General features: G+C 36.0%; 1 protein-coding gene across 1 annotated transcript in view; it reads left to right on the top strand.

Moving 5' to 3' along the window:
- The first annotated feature begins 219 nt into the window (after positions 1–219).
- The window catches only part of LOC148950249 (DNA repair protein XRCC4-like), a 40,479-nt gene continuing 14,456 nt past the window's right edge, over positions 220–26,242 (top strand). The window contains exons 1-2 of the mRNA XM_089091522.1: positions 220–299; positions 17,983–18,242. Coding sequence (XP_088947648.1) covers positions 18,054–18,242 — 189 coding nt within the window. The 5' untranslated portion in view covers positions 220–299; positions 17,983–18,053. The remainder of the gene's footprint in view (positions 300–17,982; positions 18,243–26,242) is intronic.

A 26,242-nucleotide genomic window follows, 5' to 3' on the forward strand; every position in this document is an offset into this window, starting at 1 on the left:
TATATGTAAATGGTGTAAGAATGGTCAGAACAGTGAAAGGCGCTGCGTGCCTTTCCCAAATATTTTGACTTGCACATGCTTTTAAAAACTTGCACTCTTTTTTGGCCTTGATTTGCACACTTTCTTGACAATGGCAGATGGCAACTCTGGCGGCCACCCTAAGTGGGACTTTCAAAAACTCCTAAATGGTGAGATGGGATATTAATAGCTCGAGGAAAACGGACGACGCAGTAAAATTAAAAATTTTTTGCCCAGGCTTATTTTCTAGACTATTTTGTATTCTGAAGTTTTTATTTCGGGTAAGAGCATTTACAATATTTGGATTAGAATCGATTAATGAATTCCCACCCTCTAATGGGGGTTCCTCTTGGGGGAAGTGTCACAGTGGGAACTAGCCATCCACAACAGACGAACCATACACAAACAGGATCAACATCAGCACTAGTAGGACTTTCTCCTACTCAAACATCATTCTCACCACCACACATAGGCTAGTATACTCACCATCTCACACCCAGCCATTTCCAGTATACTCTGGACAGCCCCATTAAAAACCTATACAATTTCCTCACTCAACATATCAAGATACTCAAGGGCCCCCTACAATTTACTATGCACCTCTTCCATATTCAAGTCATCAAGGTCATTTATACCATGCACCCCAAACCCAAAATTTACAATTTGTACCCTCAGCAAGTGTCAGTTGATTATCGTCCCCTCCCCCAGGAAGAAGAGGAGGACATCACAAATGTTGTAAATCCTATGGAGGCTGAAGGCATCAGTGATTTACTGAAAAGAAATAGTGAGAGAAGTGGCTCACCTCTTGAGCAAGAAACTTCTAAAACTGTAAAACCTCCTATAGTTGAAAGATTTCCAGAGAAATTCAGAGCTAGAAATAACAGAATAGATGCAGCTAGTGACTTTAAAAGCAGTGTATCAGGGACTAATCTAACAGTGGTTTTCACCTCACATGTAAAACTTCCATCAGACAGAGCAATCACTCTAGAACTTAAGAAAATTCTCCAAACAGAAAAATTTGACTTTTACTCACATTATGAAAGAAAAAGACTATCAGTATATGTTCAATCACAAACTGCATTGGATAGGCCTACTTTAATGAAAATTCAGAAGCTAGATGTTGTTGATGTAGCACCTGAAGAGAAAAGACAGGTCAGCTATGGTGTAATCAAGCAAATAGCACTAGATTATTCAAAGGAAGAACTGCTGACAGACCTCAGGGTAGAAATTAATATTGAGATTAAGGAATTAAAGAGGTTGAAAAGATGCAACCAAGAGACCAAAAAATTAGAAGATAGCCTGAATATTTGTGTTGCATTTGAGAGTAACTCTCTTCCCCAGTCTATTTGGCTATATGGAAGAAAAAGAAGTATTGAGAGATACAACCGACCAATTATTCGTTTTCGTTTTGACACTTTTCGTTTTGAGTTCAGTTGAGTTCAACAACAACAGCAACCGTACAAGAAAATTGAAATATATTTTCTTGATTATTATCGCTTCTAACCAGTAGTTGTACCAAACCTATCCTGCTCAAGTCATCCTCAGGGCTATACTGTGGTGTTTATCCTCCCCATAGTATAGTGCAGACTGTTTGATATAATCTAGTTCCTCTTTTTGTTTTAGTCTTATTTTGTGTTTAAAGCTTTTTCCAATCGGAATTTTTTACAAGTCCTCCAAAAAAAAAACGTCCCCCCAGATCCCAAATCAAATACCCATCCTGGCTGGTCAAGCACACTATCTGAAATTTCTAATGATAGCTACAATTCGGAGAATAGGACAATGATAACTGTAGGTCCTAATGTAACTATATATGATGATAATGGGTTTCAAGAGGTCCTCTCTAGAAGCTCTAAAAAAAGGAAAAAATCTCCCCAATTAAAAGCATTTCCCTCTCCCTGCCCAAGATCCTTCCTCCAAAAACTTACGAATTTACCTTAAAATTACTCCCACTACCCCCTTTGAAATAAAATTGATCACTGCAATAAGAGTTGCAATTTTTAAACTGCTAAAATCAATGTTCTCTCTTAACATTAACCGTGATGGATCTCTGCTAATAGCTGTAGAAGATCAGAAATCAGCAGATACAATAATTAACCTTAAATCCCTTCTGAATATCCCAATTATTGCATCTAATTGGAACCCAAAAAAATCACCAACAAAAATTGTAGTTTATAATGTTCCCCCAGAGATATCTACTCAGGAGTTAAAAGAAGGCCTCTCAGATAGGGCTGGAAACACAATCCCAGTTGAGGATGTTACCCAACTTGGAAAACCTAACTCTACTGGCCTAAAAACTAGTAGATCCTTCTTATTCACACTAAAGGATAAAATTGATATCCCAGAAAAATTATTCCTATTTGGGCAAATCAAACCACACAAGGAATACAAACCTAAGCCTATTCAGTGTCAGAAGTGTTTCAAACTGGGACACACGACAAACAAATGCAATGAAATTCTCCAAGAGTGTAGTAATTGTAAATCTTTCCATCCTAAAGAGCTGACAACTTGCAAAAACACCCAGCCTACATGCATCAATTGCAAAGGTCCACATGAATCTACAAATAAATCATTATGCCCTGCATACAAGAAAAGAGCTCTAACACTCCAAATATCAACAGAGAAGGCCATCCCATACCCCTTTGCAGCAATGGAAGCAAATGCTGCCCAACAATACCAAATAAAGCCTGTAATGAAACCAACCAAAACCCCCAAGTCAAATGCCCCAAATGCATCAAGCACCCCATATAAAACAACATCTTCTAAGCCCCCTAGCTCAAATCCCTATCAGAAGGAATCACCAAGCCAGCAAGCCTTGTTTTCCGGTGAGATGAGGCCAGCCTGGCCCTCCCTCCCAAGAAGAAACAAACCAGAAACACTACCTGGAATCAATCCCTTAACCAACAAACAGGATGCACTACCAAAAATGCAATCCCCAAATATATACTTATTCATTCTAAACTGTAATGTAGTTCAGGCCATGAACATACATCAACTACAGAAAACAAAAATTATTGCAGAATTGACAAAAATCTACATCCCAGATGATATGCTCATTCAAGCAAAAAAAGATCTTGCTTTACTTTTAACAAAGCTGAACATTGATACACAGTCATATGAAGAATCAATCAACAACACAACATTTATCAATACTCCAATGGAATGTAAGATCACTCACAGAAAATAAGCTAAATGAACTAATATCATTTATGAATAATAATGCCATTAATATTGCTTGCCTCCAGGAAACTCATTTAACCCAAAATCAACAAATTAAGTCTCTGGGATACACTATCCTGAGAAAGGATAGATCTTCAGAGAAAAAAGGAGGTGGTGTAGCTTTATTAGTTAATAATAATATAAAATTTTGTGGCATCAATTTTCCAGATTTTGAAAATGATGTTGATGTAATTGGTATAAGTGTTTGGCTGAATAATTTAAAAACCTACATAATAAGCTTTTATAACCCTAATGGCCAAACTTCAGATGCCAAGGATTTCTTTAATTATATAAATAATTCTAATATGATAAAAAACATCATTATTTGGGGTGATTTCAATGCCCACAGCCTTTTGTGGGGGAATAAACCAGCAAATAAAGCTGGTAAATTTATTGAGCATATGATTTCAAATAATAATGAATTAGCTGTTGCTACCCCTCCAAACCTAAATACATATTTTAACCCCAAAAGTGCCAAATTCTCCACAATTGACCTACAAATTGTTTCTTTAAATTTTTTGAACAAAATTTACATAAATAAAATTGATAGTCTGTGTACAGACCACTTTGCTATAGTTTACTCCCTAAATGAACCTGCTGAAACTTCTTCTCATACTTCCAAATATATCAACACTAAAGCAAATTGGTCTATTTTCCAAAATAAGCTAAATGATGAAATTACAAGTTTCACCCAAAGTTCATGCATTTCTAACACAACAGTTGACACACATTCTGAAGCCTTGACATCTTTACTAATAAATACAGCTAATCATGCTATCCCCAGGACAACACCTAAGAAAACATTCCCTAAACAAATTCCTAAAGCATGGTGGACAAATGAGTGCCTAAATAAATGGAAGATAAAAAAGGCAGCTAGGACAGAATTCATAAAAAAACCAACACCTACTACATATTTAAAAAAATTACAAGCAGAATCTAATCTAAAAAGGACTATAATAGATGCTAAATATAAATACTGGAATAATTTTGCAAATAATCTCTCCAGAGAAACGCATGAGCCAATTATACATAAAGTCATAAGCCACATATGTGGAAAAAGACTTCTCCCAACCCACTCCTGTATGAGCTTATACATAATAATACCCATTATGACAATGATATTGAAAAGGCTAACCTATTTGCAACTCTTTTTGTTAATAAGCTAACATCAAACAATCAAAGCAATCTGTCCACAATTCCTATGAACCCTAGTTACCAACCACGCCCAGGATCCGAGTACATAACTAATCCATTTTCAATCCAGGAATTGAATAATGCAATACATCATATTAGGTCCAAAACTAGCAGCAGCTATGACAATATACACCCTACATGGATAAAGAATCTCACACCTTCATACAAACAAGAACTGCTAAATTGTTATAATCACGCTTGGGCATCCTCTAGGTTCCCCAATATATGGAAATGTTCGTCCCTCCTACCAATCCTAAAGAAAAATAAACCAAAAGATAACCCTGAGTCTTATAGGCCCATAATGATTACACCTGTGATGGGGAAAATAATGGAGAAAATGATTTATCACAGACTCCTCTGGTTTGTTGAGAAAAATAACATGATCCCACACACTCAAACTGGATTCAGGAAATACCACTCCTCAACAGATGCTTTCATTTTGCTAACAAATGCAATAAATGAATCTTTCTCAAAAAATAGTATCCTAGTTGCAGCTTTCCTTGATTTTGAAGGAGCATATGACAATGTGAACCACCAAATCCTTTTAAATAAACTTGCAAACCTTGGAGTACCTCCTAAGCTAGTATCTTTTATTAAATCCTTCATAGAAGTGCGAAGTTTCATTGTTTGTTTTGGTTCAGCCTCTTCATCCCAAAAGACAATATCCAAAGGCCCACCTCAGGGAGCAGTCCTCAGTTGCCTCCTATTTGCCCTATATCTCTGGGACCTGAACCTACCCCACACGAATCTACAATATGCTGATGATCTGGTGCTATGGTCATCTGGCAACACCTTTCAGATAGCACAGTCAAATCTGCAAAAGTCACTTTTCCAGTTTGAAAAATTCTCTCAACATTCAGATTTACCCATTGCACCCACGAAGTCAAAAATAATCCAATTTCACAGGAAGCGAAACCATGTTAATGCAAAACTAACTCTAAATAAAACAACTATTCCAGAAGATAATAATATTAATTACCTTGGTCTCATGCTTGACCAAAAACTTAATTTCCACCTCCACATTTCAAACACAATAAAAAAATGTTATAGAAAAGCAAATATACTAAAAAGGCTTCTTTCCACACCCTGGGGTTGTAAGGAGAAAACCTTACTCCAGTTTTATAAATCACATATAAGACCCCATATTGACTATGGGCTCATTGTATATGGTGCATGTGCAAAGCCCCAGATGTAAAAAATTGAAACAACACAAAATGATATAATACGTCTCATATTTGGTCTTAGGAAACCCACAAGCACCAAGTTTCTGCTCATGGAGAGTGGATTAACAGCAATAAGGGAGAGACGTAGCTTTCTCTTGATAAAACATCTTACAAAAATTGAATCAAATAGCTCACACACATTACATAATTGGTTAAGAAATCCAGCCATGTATAGAGGTATTGCAGATGAGTATGCCAATATTCAAAAGAAGTTCCCTGTACCAGCAAAGTCTATTGCACCTACTTTCCCCCCATCCCCTCCATGGAATTGGTCATTTCCCATAATAAATACTGAATTTTCAAAATGGAATAAAGATTTAACCCCCATTGCTTTTGTTCAGGAAAAATTTGCAGAACTTAATACAATTACCTATAAAAATCACTTCCAAATATTTGTTGATGGGTCAAAAATGAATGAGAAGGTTGCAAGTGGTGTTTTCCTTCCTCACCTGAAAATTGCAATGGGCGAGAGATTATTTAATAATTTATCTATAATGTCTGCTGAGTTAAATGCCATAATCATGCCATTAGAACACCTTAAGCAAAACCAATCTTTGATTGAAAATTCGAATAATATTATCATTTATTCCGACTCTTTATCAAGCCTTGAGTTGCTGGCCTCAGCTCCTCAATATAAGTTGGACATTGACACTTATCATTGTCTCAGTATTATTGATAATCTTGCTTCAAGTGGCATAAAAACTTACTTTCAGTACATTCCTAGCCACTCTGGCATAAGTGGTAATCATCAGGTTGATGAAATAGCAAAAAAATGCTATAAATATTGACCAGCCAAGTGGGAGACCAATCCCAATTAGAGATATTTACCGATGGAGGCTATCAGATATTAATTTTAATAAGATTAATCCTATCCTTTCCCCCTTTCCCAATAAGTATCTTTCTAAAATTTATCATAGAATTCGTTCTGGAACAAATGGACTAAATTTCCTTGCATTCTCATATAAGCTTTCTAATTCAAGTGGTTCAATTCCCCTGTCCCCTCTTTGCAGGCATTGTAATATGAATAATGAAACAATTGACCATTGCCTATTTGAATGTAATATGCTGACGTCTGCACAACATACCTTGCTTTCTAAACTGTTAAAATACTTCAAACACCACAAGATCCCACTATCAGCCAAGAGCCTAGCCAACTATACCTGCACACAGAGTATAGAAATCGACATCTATCATCTTATATTTGAACTCCTAGAGTCGAAAGATCTGCTGAAAGATATCTGAATATATCTAATAAATATGAGGCAATCAAGCCAGTAGCTCTGTAGCCCACAGAGTGAAGCAAAAGGAAAAGGGCTAGTGTTACTGAAAAGCCCGCCTGCTGTTAAATAGAAGAAGAAGAATTATTCAGTGCTTTAAATGCCAAAAGTATGGCCACACTCAAGAAAAGTGTAGGTTGCCACAAGCTGTATGCTTGATGTGTGCAAACAAACACTCTTCTAATGAGTGTCCCTTAAAACTAGAAACCAAAGAGTCAGGAAAATACCAAAAGTATGTCTGTGCTAACTGTGGGAAAAACCATTCAACAACATCTGGTAGCTGCCCAGCCTGCCAACAAAACCATTAAATCATAAAAATTTGCAGTTGGCCAAAACATACCAATGAAAAGAGCAGCTAATGCTTACCAGAGTTATGCAGATGCACTGAACAAGAAGGCTGTGAAAGAGCCACACCCCCTTGAACCAAAAAACACCCTTTAACAGCTAGTGTTATTTGTATCCAAAGTGCCAGAAGTGATACACATCAAGGAATTAGAAATGAAAGATAGGATAGTGAAGTTATGTCAACTTATGCACTCACTGTTCAAAGTTGAAATCAATGTAGAAGAAATTTGGAATCTAGCAAATAAACCAGAATGAAGTTGCTATTTTTTAACATCCAATCTACTATGAAAGGCAAAAAGGATTTATTAGAGTGCTATTTAGAAAAAGAAAAATTGATGTTGGATGCTTTCAAGAAACATGGCTACAACCCCAGTATTCATGGAGACTTAGAAATTATGAAGTTTTTAGAAAAGATAGAGCAGAACAGTCAAGAAGAGGAATATTAATTTGCATTAAAAAGTCATTAATGTTTCAAAAACTAGATATTGAAGACATCACAAGTTCTAAAATTGAGATGGTAGCTTGCCAAGTATTCCTGGGTAAGAGGGATACAATAGTTATTGTTAATATATATAACCCCAATGGAAATAAGCCACAAACAGAGGACATTTTCAATAAAGTGAAAAAAGTTATTAAAGCCAAAGAGCCTTTTATTATTACTGGTGACTTTAATGCCCTTTCAGATGCTTGGTGTTTATGTGGATCTCATAATCATAGTGGTATAGGTATCCTAAGTGCTCTGGATAAGAATGATGACATTGGCCTAGTGACCCCACTTGGACTTAACTAGAAGAACTAGGAATGAACCAATATGGTGGAATGAACAGTGTAGCTTAAATAAGAAGAAACTATACCAAGCTTCAAACAATTACAACAAGATTCTGACAATTGAAAATTATAGAAAAAAAAATATTGGCACAGGCAGAATTTAGAAAAACAATAAATCAAGCTAAAGCAGAATCTTGGAAGCATTTTGTTTCAAATCTCAGCTTCAGGGATCCATTTGGAAAAGTGTATACCTTCATAAGAAAGATGAATAGGAGAGAATTGTACCACCATCCACAGGGGCCAACAACCTACCAAGGACAAGTGATTGCTGATAACAAAACAAAAGCTGAGGCAGGAGCAAGTCATCTCCACCAGACAATAGGTAAGAAAGATCCATTTGAAGGAACCAGCCCACATTCAACAACTTTCACTAAAGCAAGAAAACTTTCTTTGCAACCATCAGTATCAAATTACAACAAACCCTTCTCAAAATCAGAATTTGAACTTGTTCTAAAGACACTACCAGAGACTTCATCTGGCAGTGACAACATATACCCTGTTTTCTTTAAAAGGTTGACTGGTAAATGGAAGGATATTCTGCTACAACTCATCAACAAATTGTGGAAAGAGGGCAATTTCCCTACAATTTGGAAGAATGGCACATCTATCATGATCCCAAGACCAAATAAACCATACAAAGTAGAAAATCATCATTTTATAACTCTGCTCCCAGTTGGAGGTAAGATATATTACGTTAAATTACCTTAAATCACAGCTTGGAGCAAATTTAAGGATTTTCCATCCTTTTAATGCTCCTTGATGACATCTAATGTTTTTTTTTTGTTTGTCATGATTTGCTTGCTACATTTGGGTTGTAGACTCAGCAGCTTCCCAGTTATAGAGGAACTCCTGTTGAACTACAACTGTTGCCAATCTTTGTCAAGTCTTTGCTTGAAGGCAATTGTCGAGTCTGCAGACACTGTATCTTCAGAGAGCTGATTCCACAAGTTGGTTATTCATTGGCTGAAGAAATGGCTTCTCTCTCGGATAGAAGAGTGCTTCTTGAAAATTTTCATTGAATGTCCTCTTGTCACAAGGCATTCTGGGGGAGCAAGGAGACCAGGAAGAGTATTTTTTTGAAATGACTTTGTGGGCTAGAATCATGTTGCCTTGCTTCCTCCGGTATATGAGAGTAGGGAGCTTCAGATGACGCAAACGCTCTTTGTATGGCACTTGTTTGAGGCCATCAACCATCTTAGTTGCTCTTCTCTGTACTTTTTCTAGTATTTCTCTGTCCTTCTTAAAATAGGGGGACGCCAGGGACATTCGAATCTCAAGGCGTGGACAAACCAGTGCCTTGTAAAGCTTCATAAATTCTTTAGGACACTGGCTAGAGATAGTTCTTTTAATAAGTCCAAGGGATTGGAAGGCAGAAGAAGATACAGATTTTGCACGGGTACTGAAACTCAGCCGATGATCAACAATGACTCCAAGATCTCTCTCTTCAGTAACTGCAGAGAGGGGGTTACCTTGGAGATGGTACTGCTGATGTGGATTATGTTTGCCAAAATGAATGACATGACATTTTTCGGCATTAAAGGAGAGGAGCCATTTATCAGCCCAGCATCCAAGAATATCAAGGTCCGTTTGTATAGATTGGAGATCAGATGGTATAGCAGCTTTGCCAACAAGTTTTGAGTCATCAGCATAAAGTGTGAGGAGGTTTGAGAGAAGGTTTGGTGCATCATTAATATAAAAAGTGAAGAGACTCGGTCCAAGGATGGTCCCCTTGGGGACGCCACTTAACACAGTTATGGATGACGATAAATGAGGAACACCTTGAGAATCATAGACCCTGACGGCTTGTGTTCTTTCTGATAGGAAACTCTGTATCCATTGCACAGTAACACCATCAACAGCTGCTGCTTTCAGTTTGGCGATCAGGAATTCATGACATACCCTGTCAAAAGCTTTTGAGAGGTCCAGGAGCACCATATCAACAGGAAATCCTCAATCCAGCAGTGATGTTACATACTCTTATGTCTCTATTAGGTTAGTGTCCATGGATCTACCAGATCTGAAGCCATGTTGAGAAGGAGTTAGTATGTTGTTAGTTTCAAAGTGCTGAATGAGAGCTCTATTTACAAATCTCTCGAGCACCTTTACAACCCCAGAAGTGATGCTGATGGGATGGTAATTTTCAGCACAATCCTTGGGGCCTTTTTTGTGGATTGCCGTGACATATGACGTTTTCCAATATGTAGGTAGCTCTCCGTTTTTTAGGGACAGCCGGAAGAGTCTGCACAGAGGAGAAGCGAGGACATTTCTACACTCTTGAAGAAGCCTTGGGTGTAACCCATCAGGTCCTTTGGACTTGTTAACATCGAGTTTATCGAGGCTAGATAAGACCATTTCTTCAGTAATTAACAGGCTAGGCATTGGGGTAGATACAGAATGTGATGGTGCTGCAGGGATGGTTAAACAAGACCAGGTGGTGAAAGCAGAGACAAAATGGACATTTAGTAAATTAGCTTTATCTATCGGTGACAAGTGCATTACCCTGCTATGTTTGAGGTCAGGAATGGTGTGACGGTTAGGACTTTTAGCAGAAACATGCCTCCAGAAGGATTTGGGGTTTGCCTTGATATCACTGGCAAGCTTCTCCTCATATTCAGACTTCAGTTTCCTAACTGAGTCTGAGACGAGATTCCGAGCCTTTGCGTATTTTAGCCAATTTTACTGTGTTTTTTTCTTTTTGTACCTTTTCCAAGCTCTGGCTTTCCTATTGATAGTCCTCTTTATATCCTTTGTGAGAAACGGAAGTGTTTTTGGTTGTCTTCAATAAATAACACGGGAGTGCTTCTGTTCTGTTGACAGGAGAGTTTCCTTGACATTCAACCATGACGTGTTGATATCAGAAGTAATGAGCTCTGACCAATTAATTGATACCAATTCCCGCTGTATTTCATGATAGTCAATAAAAGTTTGAGGGCACAAGTTAGTTTGAAGACAACTATTCATAGACAGCACAGAGAGGACAACTGAGGGTTGCTGTTACTAACTGGAGGAAGAAATTCATTTCTGATGAGAGAGTCTGGGTCACTCAGAATTACAAGATCCAACAAGGAAGGGTTCTGGTCACCACAGTGCCTTGTGGGTTTTTCAACCGTTTGGTGAAGGAAATTGTCAGATAAACAAGACACAAATGGTGAATCCCCACCGCCAGATGCTGGATGACCAAGTCCATCCACCCACTCAACCAAGAGGAAATTAAAATCGCCAATTATTATCAAATCAGATGCAACCGTTTGTGATACCAAGGAAGCCATTCCATCAATAATTTTTTTTAAGTGATGATTCACATTCTTCAAGACTGGGTGTGCTAGGGCTTCTGTAAATACACCCAATACAGACTTTTTTGTCATGAAGATTAATATCAAGCCATACACTTTCAACCCAAGGTACATTAAAAATAGGAAGGTTGATAACACTAACCTGGAAGCCTTCTCTGACATAGACACCAACTCCTCTTCTGCAGTTTGGCTGTCCTAGATTAGTGAAGCACTGAAATCCAGATATCCGCAGCAAACTCTCAGTAAAAGGAATTGCAGTATACTTTGGCAGAATCTCCACCAAACCGGCAATATCTGCTGCCTCTTCTTTTAAGAGCACTTGGGATTCCAGAAGCTTGTTTGTAAGAGAGTCAACATTGCTCGAGATGACACCTAGGGTGTTATTTTTCCGAGACTTTTGTGACATGCCGTCTAGCAGCAGAGGTCCAGGAGCTGCAACTGCGATAGACACAGGTGGCGTAATATGAAAGGCTAGTAAAGGAAAGACTGAGATTTGCAATAGATGAAGCTAACCTGCTGCAGGATATTCAGACAGGTTTTCGCAGAGAGAGGGAAATACAGTAGATAACCTGATCAGGATGCAGAGAGACATCATTGATGCACTTGATAATGGCAAAGTAATGATTGCAGTGTTCTTGGATGTTAAAGGAGCTTTTGATAATTTGGTTCACAGACAGATACCAAAAGGTTTATCTAAAGCAAAAAATAATGGAAATTTTATGAAATTCACACTGAGTTACCTGTCAGATGGAAAAATTGCTGTGACTGTAGGACAAGAAGGATCAAAGGAAATTGAGGTGGGAAGAGGTGTTCCACAAGGCAGTGTTCTTGGACCAGACTATTATAATGTTGGAGAATTTGATATCCCTCTAGAAGACAATAACTGCAAAGGAGGAATCTTTGCAGATGATACTAATACTTGGACAATCCAAAACACAGTGGAAGAAGCAGAAAAAGTTGTCCAAGAAACATTAGACCAAATAGAGTTATGGTCCCTAGGAATAGATCTTGATTTTGAACCATCTAAAGCTAAAGTTATGTTGTTCACATCTAAGAGGAACATTAGACCTCCCCAACCTACTCTATTTGGAGAGGAACTACTTGTAACCAATTGTCATAAAGTCCTTGGAATACACATTGATGATAAACTTCAATTTAGTCTACATGTCAAATATCTAAAAGAATCCTGTGCAAAGCAACTGAATTTGATGAAGATGCTTTTATGTGGGAAGCATGGTGTCAACAAAGTTACAGCAGGACAATTTTATATCAAATACATAAGACATAAAATTGATTATGGGAGTTCGATATACAGCATTGCCCCAGAATCTACTTTCAGAAAACTTGATACAATACAGAATACAGCTCTAAGATTAGCATTTGGGGCTCACCAGAGTACCCCGATTTCTTTTCTCCTGGGCGAGTCTGGAGTGGAGAAACTCAACACAAGATGGGAAAAAATGCTTATAGTGTACATGAACCATCTATGGAAAGTAGATTTTAATCACCCAGTTAAGAAATTGATAATTAAACCTGGTCTGACCAACACTAGAAATCACCATAGAAAAAGGAAACATCTGAATCATTTTGAAAAATTTGAAGAACTACTAACTTAGGAAGGTATAGAAGTACCTATTACCCAAATGCTATGTTATGAAAAATCACCAAAAATTCCCCCCTGGGATTGGGTTCAGATTGATTACATGGAAAAAAATAGAAAATAACCCTCTAATAATGAGATATGAATTCCTCTCAGTTTGGAATAGCAAGTATCAAGAATATGTTAAAATAAATACAGATGGATCAAAAATAACTGGTTTAGAAGTGGGTTGTTGAGCAGTGGTTCCAGAATATAATACAGTGATAACAAAGTCACTAAGTAAGGAATTAACTGTTTTTGAGGCAGAAATAAAAGCAATTGAAAGTCCACTAGAATGGGTATTGAGGAAAACTAGTGAAAGTGATGAAAACCAATCTAAGTTCCTCATATGCAGTGACTCAAAATCTGCCCTCCAGTCCCTAAAGAATTTTCCAAATAAACAAAATGATGAGGTCCATAAGAGTTATAGTTCAATTCTGAAGATTGTTGAGAAAGGAATAGTGATACAATTTTTGTGGTGTCCAGCCCATGTGGGGTGGTGGGTAATGAAAAAGCAGACAAATATGCCAAACTAACAGCACAAAACATGACCCTTACACCCTCTACAGAAACATATAAACAGATTAGAGAGATGGTGAGAAAGATTTACCAAAAACATTTTGAGGAAATGAGGGATAAGAGTAGTAATATGTAGCTCTTACCCAGAAAAAGAAGCCTGGCTTTGATATGAAAAATTATAGTAGATTAAAAAGAAAATATGGTTGCTTAATGTTCCGTTTTTGGTTGACCCGTGTAGGTATTAAGCATAGGTTGTTTATCATAGGCAAAACTGATAGTCCTCTGTGTGATAATTGTAGTGAGATAGAAAGTATTTTCAATTATGTTGTTGAATGTAAGGAGTATGAAAATTTGAGAAAAGAAATGATGAATCTGGGCAAAGAGGAACACTTAGGAGAATTTTCAGTAGGACTTGCATTAGGAATTTTGATTGATGATGATTTTTTGAAGTATAGGATGACAGACCTGTTTATTAAGTTTATACAGGAAAGTGGTAGAGAAAAAGATTTTATCTGATGTTGATAGTAATGTAATTGCTGTATTGTCAGTGTTGAAAAAGGGATTGATTTTGTATGTGTAATAGGTTTGACTGATGGTTTTAGCAATGATATATGTCTGTGTTAAAAAAAAAAACCTGCTATAAAGGAAGATTGTCTGTGTGTTTTTAGATTGAAGCTGAGGTGTATTAATTATTGCTGTATTGAAAGTATTTGCAGCTAATGGTGTTGTGCTGAGAAGGAAGAAAATCAGTCATATTGAAAGAAGTCTCAAATGACATTGCTGTCAAGAGGAGACTCAAATCTCTCAGATCAGAGAGAGGATATTAATAGCCAACTAGTTAGCTAGTTCTGTAAAGTATATACAGTTCTTTTACTTACTGACTAGTTGGTTAATTCATTCTAAAGTGTATATATAAATGAGATCTAATAGCCAACTGTTTGGCTAGCCTAATCTAAATGTGTATGTAGCTGAGACTTTAATAGTAAACTAGTGAGCTAATTCTAGGCTCTACTTTGTATACTAAACTTTATTGATTGCTGACTTGTTGGCTATTTCAAACTAAAGCTCACATACTTAGGATCAATAGCCTACTAGTTAACTAATACCCAAAGTATATCAGAAACTTGATTGATAGCTAACTAGTTTGCAATTTAAAACTAAAACAAATATATGCCTGGGATATTGATAGCCAACTAGTTGGCTAATTTTATATTGTATATGTAACTCTAATATTAGCTGACTAGTTGGCTAATTAGGCTAAGGGTGCAATGTATATATAGGGGAGGTCTAATAGCCAAGGAGTTGGCTAATTTAAAGATTCTATATATATACATGGTCATTCATATTAGCCACCTAGTTGGCTAGACATTTTTTTCTATATATAATGTTTGGCTTAGGTTTTTTTCTTTATATATAGACTGTACTATTTTCAATTAACCATCTGGTGGTATCCCCTTTATTTGTAAGTCAATAATATGAACTACAAAAAAAATTACCAAATATAATGCAAATATTGACTGTTGAAGAATTCTTTTTCTAAAGTTAAATGGCAGAAGATCGTAAGTTTTTCATCATTGTACTCATTCCAGTATCAGGCTAACATTGGGGCTATTAAGTAGCAAGTTTGTTAAGAAAACAATTCTTACTTCATAATATGCAGGAAAACTGTAGTTAACATGTTTTGAAGGCACATCCACTATACTTTACTACCACCCCTTAATGTGCAAACAGAGCTGTTCCTGGGAGGATGGGGGCCAACCAAGTCAGATGTTCCAAGTGCCTCAGGTGGGGGTGTACAAATATGTTGTCCAAATTGAAATTTACCATGTGTTTCTATTTCCAGATTTTGTCAGCCTTAATTCAATTTACAGGTACACAGGATAAAATAAGAGTGACATATGGCAAATATATAATTTGGTCTATATATTTGCAAATCAGGGGGGATGGGGGTAGAATATAATGGAAGCCCCTTCAAAATGTGTTAATTACAATTTTTCTGCATATTATGAACTAAGAATTGTTTTCTTAATACATTTTTTTTTCTCAAAAGCCCTCTAAGCTTACACTATAAACTATCAGGCATTATCAACTCTCTAAACATATATACAGCATGTCCACAATGAGGAGCATGTTGTTTATGTTTAGGAAAAATATATTTTAATTGAAATATCTGTTGAAGATTAGGGACTGCATGAGTACTAGGGGTTAAGCTTTTTTCTTCTAAATTGCATATCAGTGGAAGTAGTATAGAGGTTAGTGTCAAGTATATGGTCATCATGAATTCCTAAGAGTGATTATGAAGATTTCAAATCTGAGAATTCATATATGTGTTTTATCAGTGTATCACATAGTTGTGTTTCAATTACATATTTGATGGCTTATATTTCTGATGACATAATAAAAACATGAAATCGAATTACCTAGATTTTAGATTCTATTGATCTAAGTAAAAGGCACTTAAATTAATATTTTGCCACCCAATGGGGCATGGATTAGGAGATTTGGTTACATTTTCAAAGCCCTTGAACAGATTAGATCAGAATAAATTTTGTTTTTTTCTAAAGAAAATCTTGAGAAGTTATTCAAAAATGGATCATGCTTCCATTAATTTGCCCCTAACCATGCATTGCCCTCCCAACCAAAGGCAACAAATCATGAGATTGGTACCTGCACAATGCAGAACATTGATCAGCATGGGAAAAAGTTTTTTTGTATCTATTATTAAAATAAATTGATGAATATAAGTTGGTGTAAATAATTGGCCTTAGTCATTATTTTGTCAATTTTTTTTTTTTTTAAGCTGTTCATTTCTTGATGTGATTCATAATAACATAAACATAACAACAATTGCATGCTGGCAGACACAGGATTCATCTTATCATTAGCAATATAAGGTAATGAAGAAAAAGGTCAAAATTGGAAGGTTTGTTAAAGTTCTAGTGTAGGCTAATGATTTGAATTTGTTGCCAAAAATGACTAACCAGAAAAACTTTCTACTATTAGGCAGGATTTGATTTTCAAGTCTATCTAGTTCTTATTTTCTCATGAATAACAGTCTTGGAGCTTTCTGCTAATTGTGAATAATGGAAACAAACAATGGAAAACTAAGCTGGCTTTGTTTTCCAGCTTGTGAGATAAGACCTTATACTGTGTCCTGGGTATTATGCTCAAATTTCTTTTTAGATTACTTCACCCAGCTCTGAATGTAGCCATTGTACAATATGCTCATGATATCTGTCATACTGCAACTTTAGATGGGATTGGTTCTATTGCCTGAAAAGACTGTCTGATATTTTTTCAAAATATCAGAAGAAAATGTAAAAAAGAAATTATACATTTTTCAGAATAAAAATGTAAAAAGGAAGAAAATGTCAAAAATCCCTTTTCCTTCTTATTATACTGAAATTCAAAAATTCTGATGAACTGTCACTACTTTTAAAGCAACTAATAATTCTAATTTTTGCTAAAAAACAAAATTCTATTTTAGGGAAACAAGCAATACCCTATAGAAAATATTGCCTGATTATGAAGATTTCAAATCTGAGAATTCATATATGTGTTTTATCAGTGTATCACATAGTTGTGTTTCAATTACATATTTGATGGTTTATATTTCCAATGACATAATAAAAACATGAAATCAAATTGATTGATGGATTGTCAAATCAAACCAATTGATGGATTATGAAGATTTCAAATCTGAGAATTCATATATGTGTTTTATCAGTGTATCACATAGTTGTGTTTCAATTACATATGTGATGGCTTATATACCAGTCAAAGAAACATGCAGACAGAAAACTCAACATGTCTTTTCCATGTGGACAATGAAAAATTTTGTGGATCATTGTCTGAAGACAAACATGAAGGGTTCAATATTCATGTAATGAGCACACCCTGTCAAAAGAAAACACCAGTAAACAATGTTATAACAAAATATCCAAATTGCAAACAGACTCAGTCTTGGATAGATTTAAGGTACTGTTGTATTAGCTGGAACCCACACAAGGAGTGAAGTTTGGTTAATGCTAATGAAATAAAACAAAATAGGATCAAAATATAACACTTTAGAAACAAATTTTGGCTATATATTTGCACCTTAGGGGATGTGAGGGTAAAGCATAGCATATAGGCTAATAAATGCATAAAGTGGCGTTCACAAGCGTGTCTAGCTAGAATCTCATGTCTAGACACGTGTCTAGCGAGAATCCAATGTCTAGGCAACAACCGTTCACAAGTAAAATTCAGCTCTAAGCTAGACATGCTAGACAAGGCGCTTTGCTAGACTTTGAGTTCTAGACTCTAGAACACGATGTCTAGGATTTTTTATTACAGCCAATCAAAATGTGCCTGGCTTTGGCTTTGCTTTCCAGCTTGTGAGATAAGACCTTATACTGTGCCCTGGGTATTATGCTCAAATTTCTTTTTAGATTACTTCACCCAGCTCTGAATGTAGCCATTGTACAACATAATCATGATATCAGTCATACTGCAACTTTAAATGGGATTGGTTCTATTGCCTGAAAAGACAGATACCAGTCAAAGAAAAATGCAGACAGAAAACTCAACATGTCTTTTCCATGCGGACAATGACAAATTTTGTGGATCATTGTCTGAAGACAAACATGAAGGGTTCAATATTCATGTAATGAGTATACCCTGTCAAAAGAAAACATCATGGAGTGGAAAGGTGAGTTGTACTAGGGTAGATTTTTCTGCATAAGCTGTGGGCTTACAGTAAGTATGTGTAAAATTCTACATGATAGAATTTTGCCAAATGCCAACGTGTCTTACTAGGCTTTAGAAAATTTGTCTTAGACTACAAAAATCTTTTAGGGGAGACCAGGCAACATGGACACCCCATTTCTATGCACTCCAGGGGACTCAGTTTTAAAATACATTATAGGTGAAAATAGGTAGCATTACTGATAGTGGCAGATTGTTAATGGCTTTTCCTGCTTGGATTACGTAAACATACCTAAGAGTCAAAAATCTGAATTTTCAAAGGCAAGGTAAATTTTTTGGTTTTATGTAATTAGCATTGACAGCAAGTAGTATTTATATACAGAAAGATTATTAGCCAGATTCAAGAGAATGCTACTTAAACCAGAAAATGGACAGATACAATTTGAAATGAAGCTATATGGATTGGACATGCTTCAAGTTTTTTCTGTGGTTGATTTGGAGTTATCACAAACACCAATGACCTGGGTATTATGGAGAGAAGTGTCCGTGATGCCCTGGTTGTTGCAATATCTACTCCAAAAGGGGTACCAATAAAGTAATTCTAGACTCTACTAGCAAGCCTGATAAGATCTGTACAAGGAAACGTCCTTAAATGAACTTGAAAGCTAGGAACCAGAGGTATTCAAAGCCAGTTAACGTATTAAGAAATATTGTATTTTATCAAAAAAAATAATATGATCAATTATCCCCCCCCCCCCAAAAAAAATAGCAAGTTGCAGTATTGATTTAGCCTAAAACAATGCTATATTCTGGCCTATCAGTATGCAAAATTGAACAAGATTGCAGATAGCTGGGAAAATAACAAAAGGGATTAGTTTACTTCATTTATGAATAGAAACCTTGGGGTGTCTGTCTGTGCTTCTCAGCCTACAAGTATTGCTTGGGCAACAGCATTCAACCAAATGACAGTCTTTGAGTGTTTTGGCAACTGCTCAGCTGTGTTGGGAATTAATAGTGTTGAAGCTCATGCTATATGGAACATAGACAAGACCAACCTTACGACTGTGGTGAGACCTAAGAAAATGTCAGCTGCATAAGGTGTTAAGCAGCCAGTCAACTGACATCACCCAAGATGGACAAACTCAGAATAGGATAAAGGAATTGCAATTTTTCCCCTTTATTTATTTATTTATTTTTTGTTTGTGTTAATTTCAAAACGTTAATGGTTTCTGGTGCCCTTACTGGTACAAAAGGTGCTGCTTATATAAGTGGATTGATGACTTCTGAAAACTTTGCAGTCCTGAGTTTCTAGTTTCTAAAACACTTTCAAAAGTATGCACAATGCTGTCTTGCCTCAAATTTCCTATTGAACTTGGAAAACCATGTGAACCATACTAGTCTGGAGTCATTCAAATATAATAAATTGAATGAGAATTTAATCCTTACATTCTTATTATATACAAGTCAAAAGTTTCAGCCCCTGGAAAAACCTAGTATTGGAACGCTAAAAGCTTACAAAATTAGAACTGCTGATGTGGGGATGCTTAACCATCCTGGTCAGCTCATCGAAATTGATAAATTGAAGAGCTTCTTTGCAGTACTTTTCCACTGGCTTTCACACCAGAAAATGATCAGTTAGGTTTTAGGGTTAATTGACTCTATCCTGTTAGCTGTGACTTTTTTTTTATGAATGATGAATTTCTGAGCTCCTATCCCTCTTTTTGTGCAGACCTAGCTTCTCAAAGTTTTGTTCTTCCTGAAAACAAGGATCTGTATGACCATGAGAAATGTCCATGTGTCCAACTGCCTCTCAAAAAGAATTCCCTCCACCTTAAAGCCAATGCCAGAAAAAAAACACTGCATATTTCAAAAGGACCAAAAGTATTGTAGCCCAAGACGAACCAATAAAAAGTCAATTGATGAAATGAACAGAAAAGGTAACGATGAAAAGTAAAAAGGTAAAACATATCTCGAATTTTGAGAACATTGATGGTAGTCAGAGTGATATGGATAGAGGAGTTCCATTTAAATGACTTGGGTGACAAAAGCATTCATGCAAAGATTATGGGACACATCAAATATGGAGACAGAAAACGGGTGACTAAGTCCTTGTCTTTGAGGGAAAATTCTCACCTATTTGGCTGCTGAGATCATTTCACAGGAAGAAGACCAAAGCAAGATGCTTTGTTTGGAACCAGGGCCATTCATGAGGATGGATCAGATTTATACAATTGACAGAGACAAAATCGAAATGTACATTGAGCCTCCATCCCTAAATGGATGGTCTGTGTGATAAGCGAAACAGCTTGTTTTTTTCAGATGAACTTGTCCCAATTTGACATCAAGTAGTTCATTAAAAGGCCCTACTTGGTCTGCAGCTGAATATTGCCTAGGTTGTTTGTGCATGTCTAGTTTTTATTCATGTTCAAAAATTTTAAATTACACAAAACAAATCAAATACTCATTTATCTACTCTTCTAGTTCTAATTTTAACAGCACAGGGTATAATGGAAACCAATGTCCAAATTACCTTTGTCCGTCATCCTCTAGTGTTGTAAGTTTGTGGACACTTTTTGGCAACTTCTCATAGATCACTTCCTCAAATAGAAATTTGGTAAGGGGTACAAGTTTGCCATATATTGTCATATATTAATCTGGTACAAATAATTAAAATCTCAATTAAAACCCCAGAGTCAAATGAAATTAGATGCAAGCATAAATTCAGGACTGATTTTACTTTGCCTGCTTTAAGGTAGTATAAACCGGTCATCTATTCAATAATTTAAGTCTTAGAAATAGTGAAGGAGCAGTGATTAGCTGAACTATAGCTTTCATTAAGATATGTGATGCATAATCAGTGATTCAATCTTCCAACACATAATTATGAAAAAGATCTTTTTGCCTAGGCAGCATGGATTCTGGCCTGACACAAATCTCTTGGAATTATGTAAAGTAATCATAAATCAGTTTGACAAAGGACACTGAGTCAACCTATTCCTGCCCAACTGTGACAAGATTCCTATGGTCACAGGGTTTTGCCCTGAAATTGCTTGTACTGATCAATTATTCATACTTTACTATGTACTGGAGCATAAACTTAAACATCAACAAACCACAGTAGTGCTGTTTATTGTCTTTGTCAGTAACATAAGGTCTCTGAGACTTTCCTAATCAACTAAAGAGACAAATATGGATATGTGTTATCACCAATACTTTTGAAACTTGTTGTTGATTGAATAATGGAGCATGCAGTGGTGACCTACCAAGGTGTTGATGTTTCTCTAGATGCTTGTATCATGGACCTCAATTATGACGATGATGTAGCCCTGCTCTATCATAGACCTCTAATGCAGAAGATGCAGCCCTGTTCACAGACTCAGTCACAAATGCACAAAAGATACTCACAGAAATCACAAACCATGCTGCACCTCTTAGTCCCAAGACTAGCACAGCCAAAACTAAATACTTGACGAACATCTCGAGTTCAACTAGAATTAGGGAATTTTCCTTGATTTAGCAGAAGTCCATAGAGTAGAGAACTTTGGGTATATTGGACTTTTTTGATCAACATAAAGGGCAGATGCAAATATGATCTTCTATTTAGAATAGCATTAGCAGCAGCAGTTTTAGTCCAGTTGAGCAATGCCTTGAGACATAGACATCTTATTCTTTTTCTTAACAAAATCTGGTTTTCTGAAGCAATGGTCTGGTCAATGCTGTTGTACAGAATTGAGATTTGGATCATAAAAGCCACTGCTGCTGAAGTGCTTAGGGTCTTTGATAATGGATCCCTATGAAGATTAATGGGTTGCAAATTTACTATTAACGTCTAAAATAGAGAGACCAGAAAGTAAGGCTTTCAAGAATACCATATAGTGGACATAGCAAAGAAGTGTTGGCTTACTTGGTTTTGGCTCATCTACGAAAGACTCACAGAAAATCTAGCAAGAAAAACATTAAAGTACCAAGGGCATTAAAATAAGATATTTTTGCCCTCTGGACCCAATGTAGGTTTATTTATAAGTGGAAGCCGTGATTTTCTAGGATTTCTTTCTTTTGGGTCGTTTGAAAATTATAGATTTTGTAAGGTCTTATTGAATTTTCGTCAGTATTGCCATGTTAAACTGTGAAAATAAGTAAGCTTGACTAATTTGTTCATGGGTGCCGGCAGGGGGGGCATGACCCCCCTGGAAATGTGGGACTACAAAGTAATTATAAGGGAACCAAAAGAAAAAGGTGGAATATGGAAAAAATGTGTTGCCCCATCGTTGACTTCCTGTCAAGAAATTTTGAATCTATAACGAAAGTATGATAGCCTAACTATAGATAGCACTAAATCAAAGAATCAGCTATATATGGCAATCCTAAATATGTATTTGTTTATTCGTGATTAGTCCAGTTATTAGTACACAAGAAAGTTCGTATAATCAAAGAAAACACAAGGAAAACAAGTTAATAAGGGGCAAATTTCGGTAAAAAAAATTGCCGTCAACTTTTGCTTGCATTGCCAGGGTACCCATGAGCTGATATATGAAGCCACTATAGTTAATAATGTTTCCCCTGAACAAAATGCTGGGAATTTGTGTATTTTCTCCCTGAACGGATACGTTATTGTGTCTTATTATCATTTATCTACTTTTCCAGGAGTGATTATATTTATATAGTTGTCGCTTTGAAAAAGATTTAATTTTTTACAGTTATAAAGTATAAAGGTGTCAAATATATTGTTTTTTGGTATTCAAAATTAAATTAGAAATATTGAATTAAAAAATTTTATTCAATCTTCTTGATCTTAGCTTTAATATTTTACTTTGAACAAACTACTTTGATTATGCGTTACTTTTTATGAACAATTGAGTCTAAAGGCATTAAATATTCTGGTGTTTCATAACCAAGTTCAAAACTGTCGATATTGTTAAAAAATATCCATCCAACGCTTCGGCATTGCTCAATAGAACTGAATGCTGGGAGTTTATATCTTAGTTTTTGTTAGTAGGCTATTGTTTTGAGTAATTTTTTCAATTAATTACTTTTTCTATTTTGTATACTTTTACTTTAATTGACATATTTTTTTCATTGCCTTTAGAAAAATGGTTGTAAGCTTCATTAAATAAAAAAATTGTTTTTTTCGACTGAAAGTAAGGAGCAACATTAAAACCTTAAATGTACAGAAGTTATTACGTATATGAGGGGTGTTGCCTCCTCCTCAATACCTCACTCTTCACGTTACAGGTTTTCGGCACTTTATAAAAAGTTACTTATTGTTCTAATTAAACTACCCTTGTGTTTCAGGAGTTGTTTTTAAAGAATTAGCACAGAATTTAAACTTTAGCGTAAAGTACGAGGGGTTAAGGAGGGGGCAACCCCCCTCATATAAGTAATAATTTCCGTTCGTTTTACGTTTTAATGTTGCTCCTTACTTTCAGCTTAAAAAGCTTTTTTTTGTATTTAATTTCTGACCTTTTTTTAATAACGCCAGGATACCTGGCTCCACCTCCACGGAAAAATCCCCCTCCTTACAGAAATATCCTCCGGGCAATTGAATCCGGGTGAGAATTCACCCCGGACAATTACCCTTAATATCTCCACGCCTAAAATTGAATCGGTAAAGAAAAAGCAAGATATATAAAGAAAATTCTTATAGGAATTCTGGCAAATTCACCAAGTGTAAAATTTCCCTGAAAAGCTCACCCCTGGAAACTTCCCTCTCCATGGAAAATTCTCTCCGTGTGAAATCCTCCCAGCAGGGAATTCTCCCCCCCCCCATCCAAAAACTGTATGCATATTCCCAATAACAAATAAAGAAATGCATAAATTTTATAGCTTAAAAACCTTTCTCCTGGGGCTGTAGGGGGTCATTTTATCTCTAAAGACACAGTTATTGGGTCTTTCAACTATACTGAAGCAAAAAGTTATTTCAAAATTTTGATCGGACGATTTTAGAAAAAAAAAGTAGAGCGGCAGGGGTCCTAGTTGCCCTCCAATTATTTTGGTCACTTAAAAAGGGCACTAGAACCTTTCATTTCCAATAGAATGCTCTCTCGACGGTCTAGGCCCACTGGGGCGATACGATCATCACTGGAAAAAAAACAACAAATAAACACGTATCCGTAATCTATCTTCTGGCAAAAATTACAAAATTCCACCTTTTTGTAGATAGGAGCTTGAAACCTCTACAGTAGGGTTCTTTGATATGCTAAATCTGATTGTGTAATGTTCATTAAAATTATATGACTTCAAGTGGGTCTTCTCCCCTTTTTTAGAAAATCCGACAAGATTGCTTAGACTCGAAGCCTTTGACGGGTAACTCTAAACTTGATGAATCTTATATATTTAGGATTAACATACTAAGCCAATTCTTTTGATATATCAATTGGTATCAAAATTCAGTTTTTTAGAGTTTAGGTTGCTATTGAGCCGGGTCACTCCATACTTACACTTCATTACCATGAACTGTTTCATTACCTATCAAAATACAAACAGAGACATTGAAATATTGATCGTTTTATCTGCGTTACCAAAAGTACTGCATTCATAAACCAAAACTTTACTCTGTATATAAGCGGGACTGCGCCCTTCTCAACACCTTGCTCATTCAACAAAAGTATTTTTAGTGCTTTCAAAAATCTTATCTTTCTAATTGCAAATTTTTTGAAAAAATTTGGAAAAAAGCCAAACTTCAGAGTAAAGAGTAAGGAGCTAAGGAGGAGAAAGCCTCCTTCATGTAAAGAATAATCTGTTCAATAGGTTTCCAATCTGTTCCTTGTTTTCAGTTGAAAAGCTGTTTTTTTTTAATTTCGGAATGTAACATTTTAGCTGTATAGAGAAACAATTTAATTAATTCCTACTCCCCCTTCCTCTTTCAACAATTATCTGAAGCCTCGTGAAGAGTAAGCAGTTTGTCCATTAAAATTTACTTTCTTAGGAAACTACCCCACCCCCACCTAAACAGTGACTCATCCTCCCCCTCATTATAGCTGATACGCAATTACAGATCGCCAAACATAGCTGTAATTTCATTAGAAATAAAGCGAATCAACTTGGTTGAATCCAGTGCTGCCACCGTGTGGCAGTACTCCTTGCACAACTGGAAAGGCGAAAATATAGTTATTCGTACTTTCAAATCAATTAGCTTTTCAGAATTTTAAATCGATTGAAAACTCATCCTCTTCGGGGTAAAGTCGTAGTTTTGTGCCCTAAAATAGCAAGAAAAAAAGATTTTTCCCTGGTTTAATCTGTATGGTCACTTAAAAACGATCTTTAAATTTACGTTTGAATGAGCTCCCTCCCAATTATATTGGACCTTAAGTTAGATACAACCACCCTTGGGAAACAACAGAACAAATAAACATGCATCGACGATGTTTCTTCTGAAAAAAAAAGCGAAATTCCACATTTGGAAGATTGGAGCTTGAAACCACTACGGTAGGGTTCTCTGATATGATGTATCTAATAAAGAGATTTTCAATCAGATCGCTTGCTTTTTTTTGGGGGGGAGGGTGTATTTTGTTTCATTTTGCATTTAATTTAATTGCTCTTTTTATTTGAGAGTTTTTTCTCAAAAGTATTTAAAATTAAACTTATTCCTACAAAAAAAAATCCTGAAATATATTCCCTGTCACCCAACCATAACTGATATTTTAGCGTCCCCCCCCCGCTGGAAAATGTTCTCCCGGTGCCCTTGAATTAATCTGATATGATGATGATGTTCATCCATAAAAATTGAAACATTTACAGTTCGTTGATTACCAAAGACAACTACACCTTTAAAGGAAAGCTACTGCATCTTATGTTGTTTGGTCCCAAAAATACCTTCTAGCTTTGAGAAAATATACAAATTTGGTTGAGATTTTTACTGGAAACCTTGGAATACTGCAGTATAGCCCTTGCCAAGGCCTTTAGCTCAAGAGAAACAGACTACATGGAAAGCTTGGAAAAACATTTTTGTTTGCAAAAATATGACATATTCCTCTCTTCAGTAAGAATATTAAAGCCTTACAATTA

This window comes from Artemia sp. Qi Xiang Cuo, chromosome 7 (genome assembly GCF_049724085.1).
Source record: "Artemia sp. Qi Xiang Cuo chromosome 7, ASM4972408v1, whole genome shotgun sequence".
NCBI lineage: Eukaryota > Metazoa > Arthropoda > Branchiopoda > Anostraca > Artemiidae > Artemia > Artemia sp. Qi Xiang Cuo.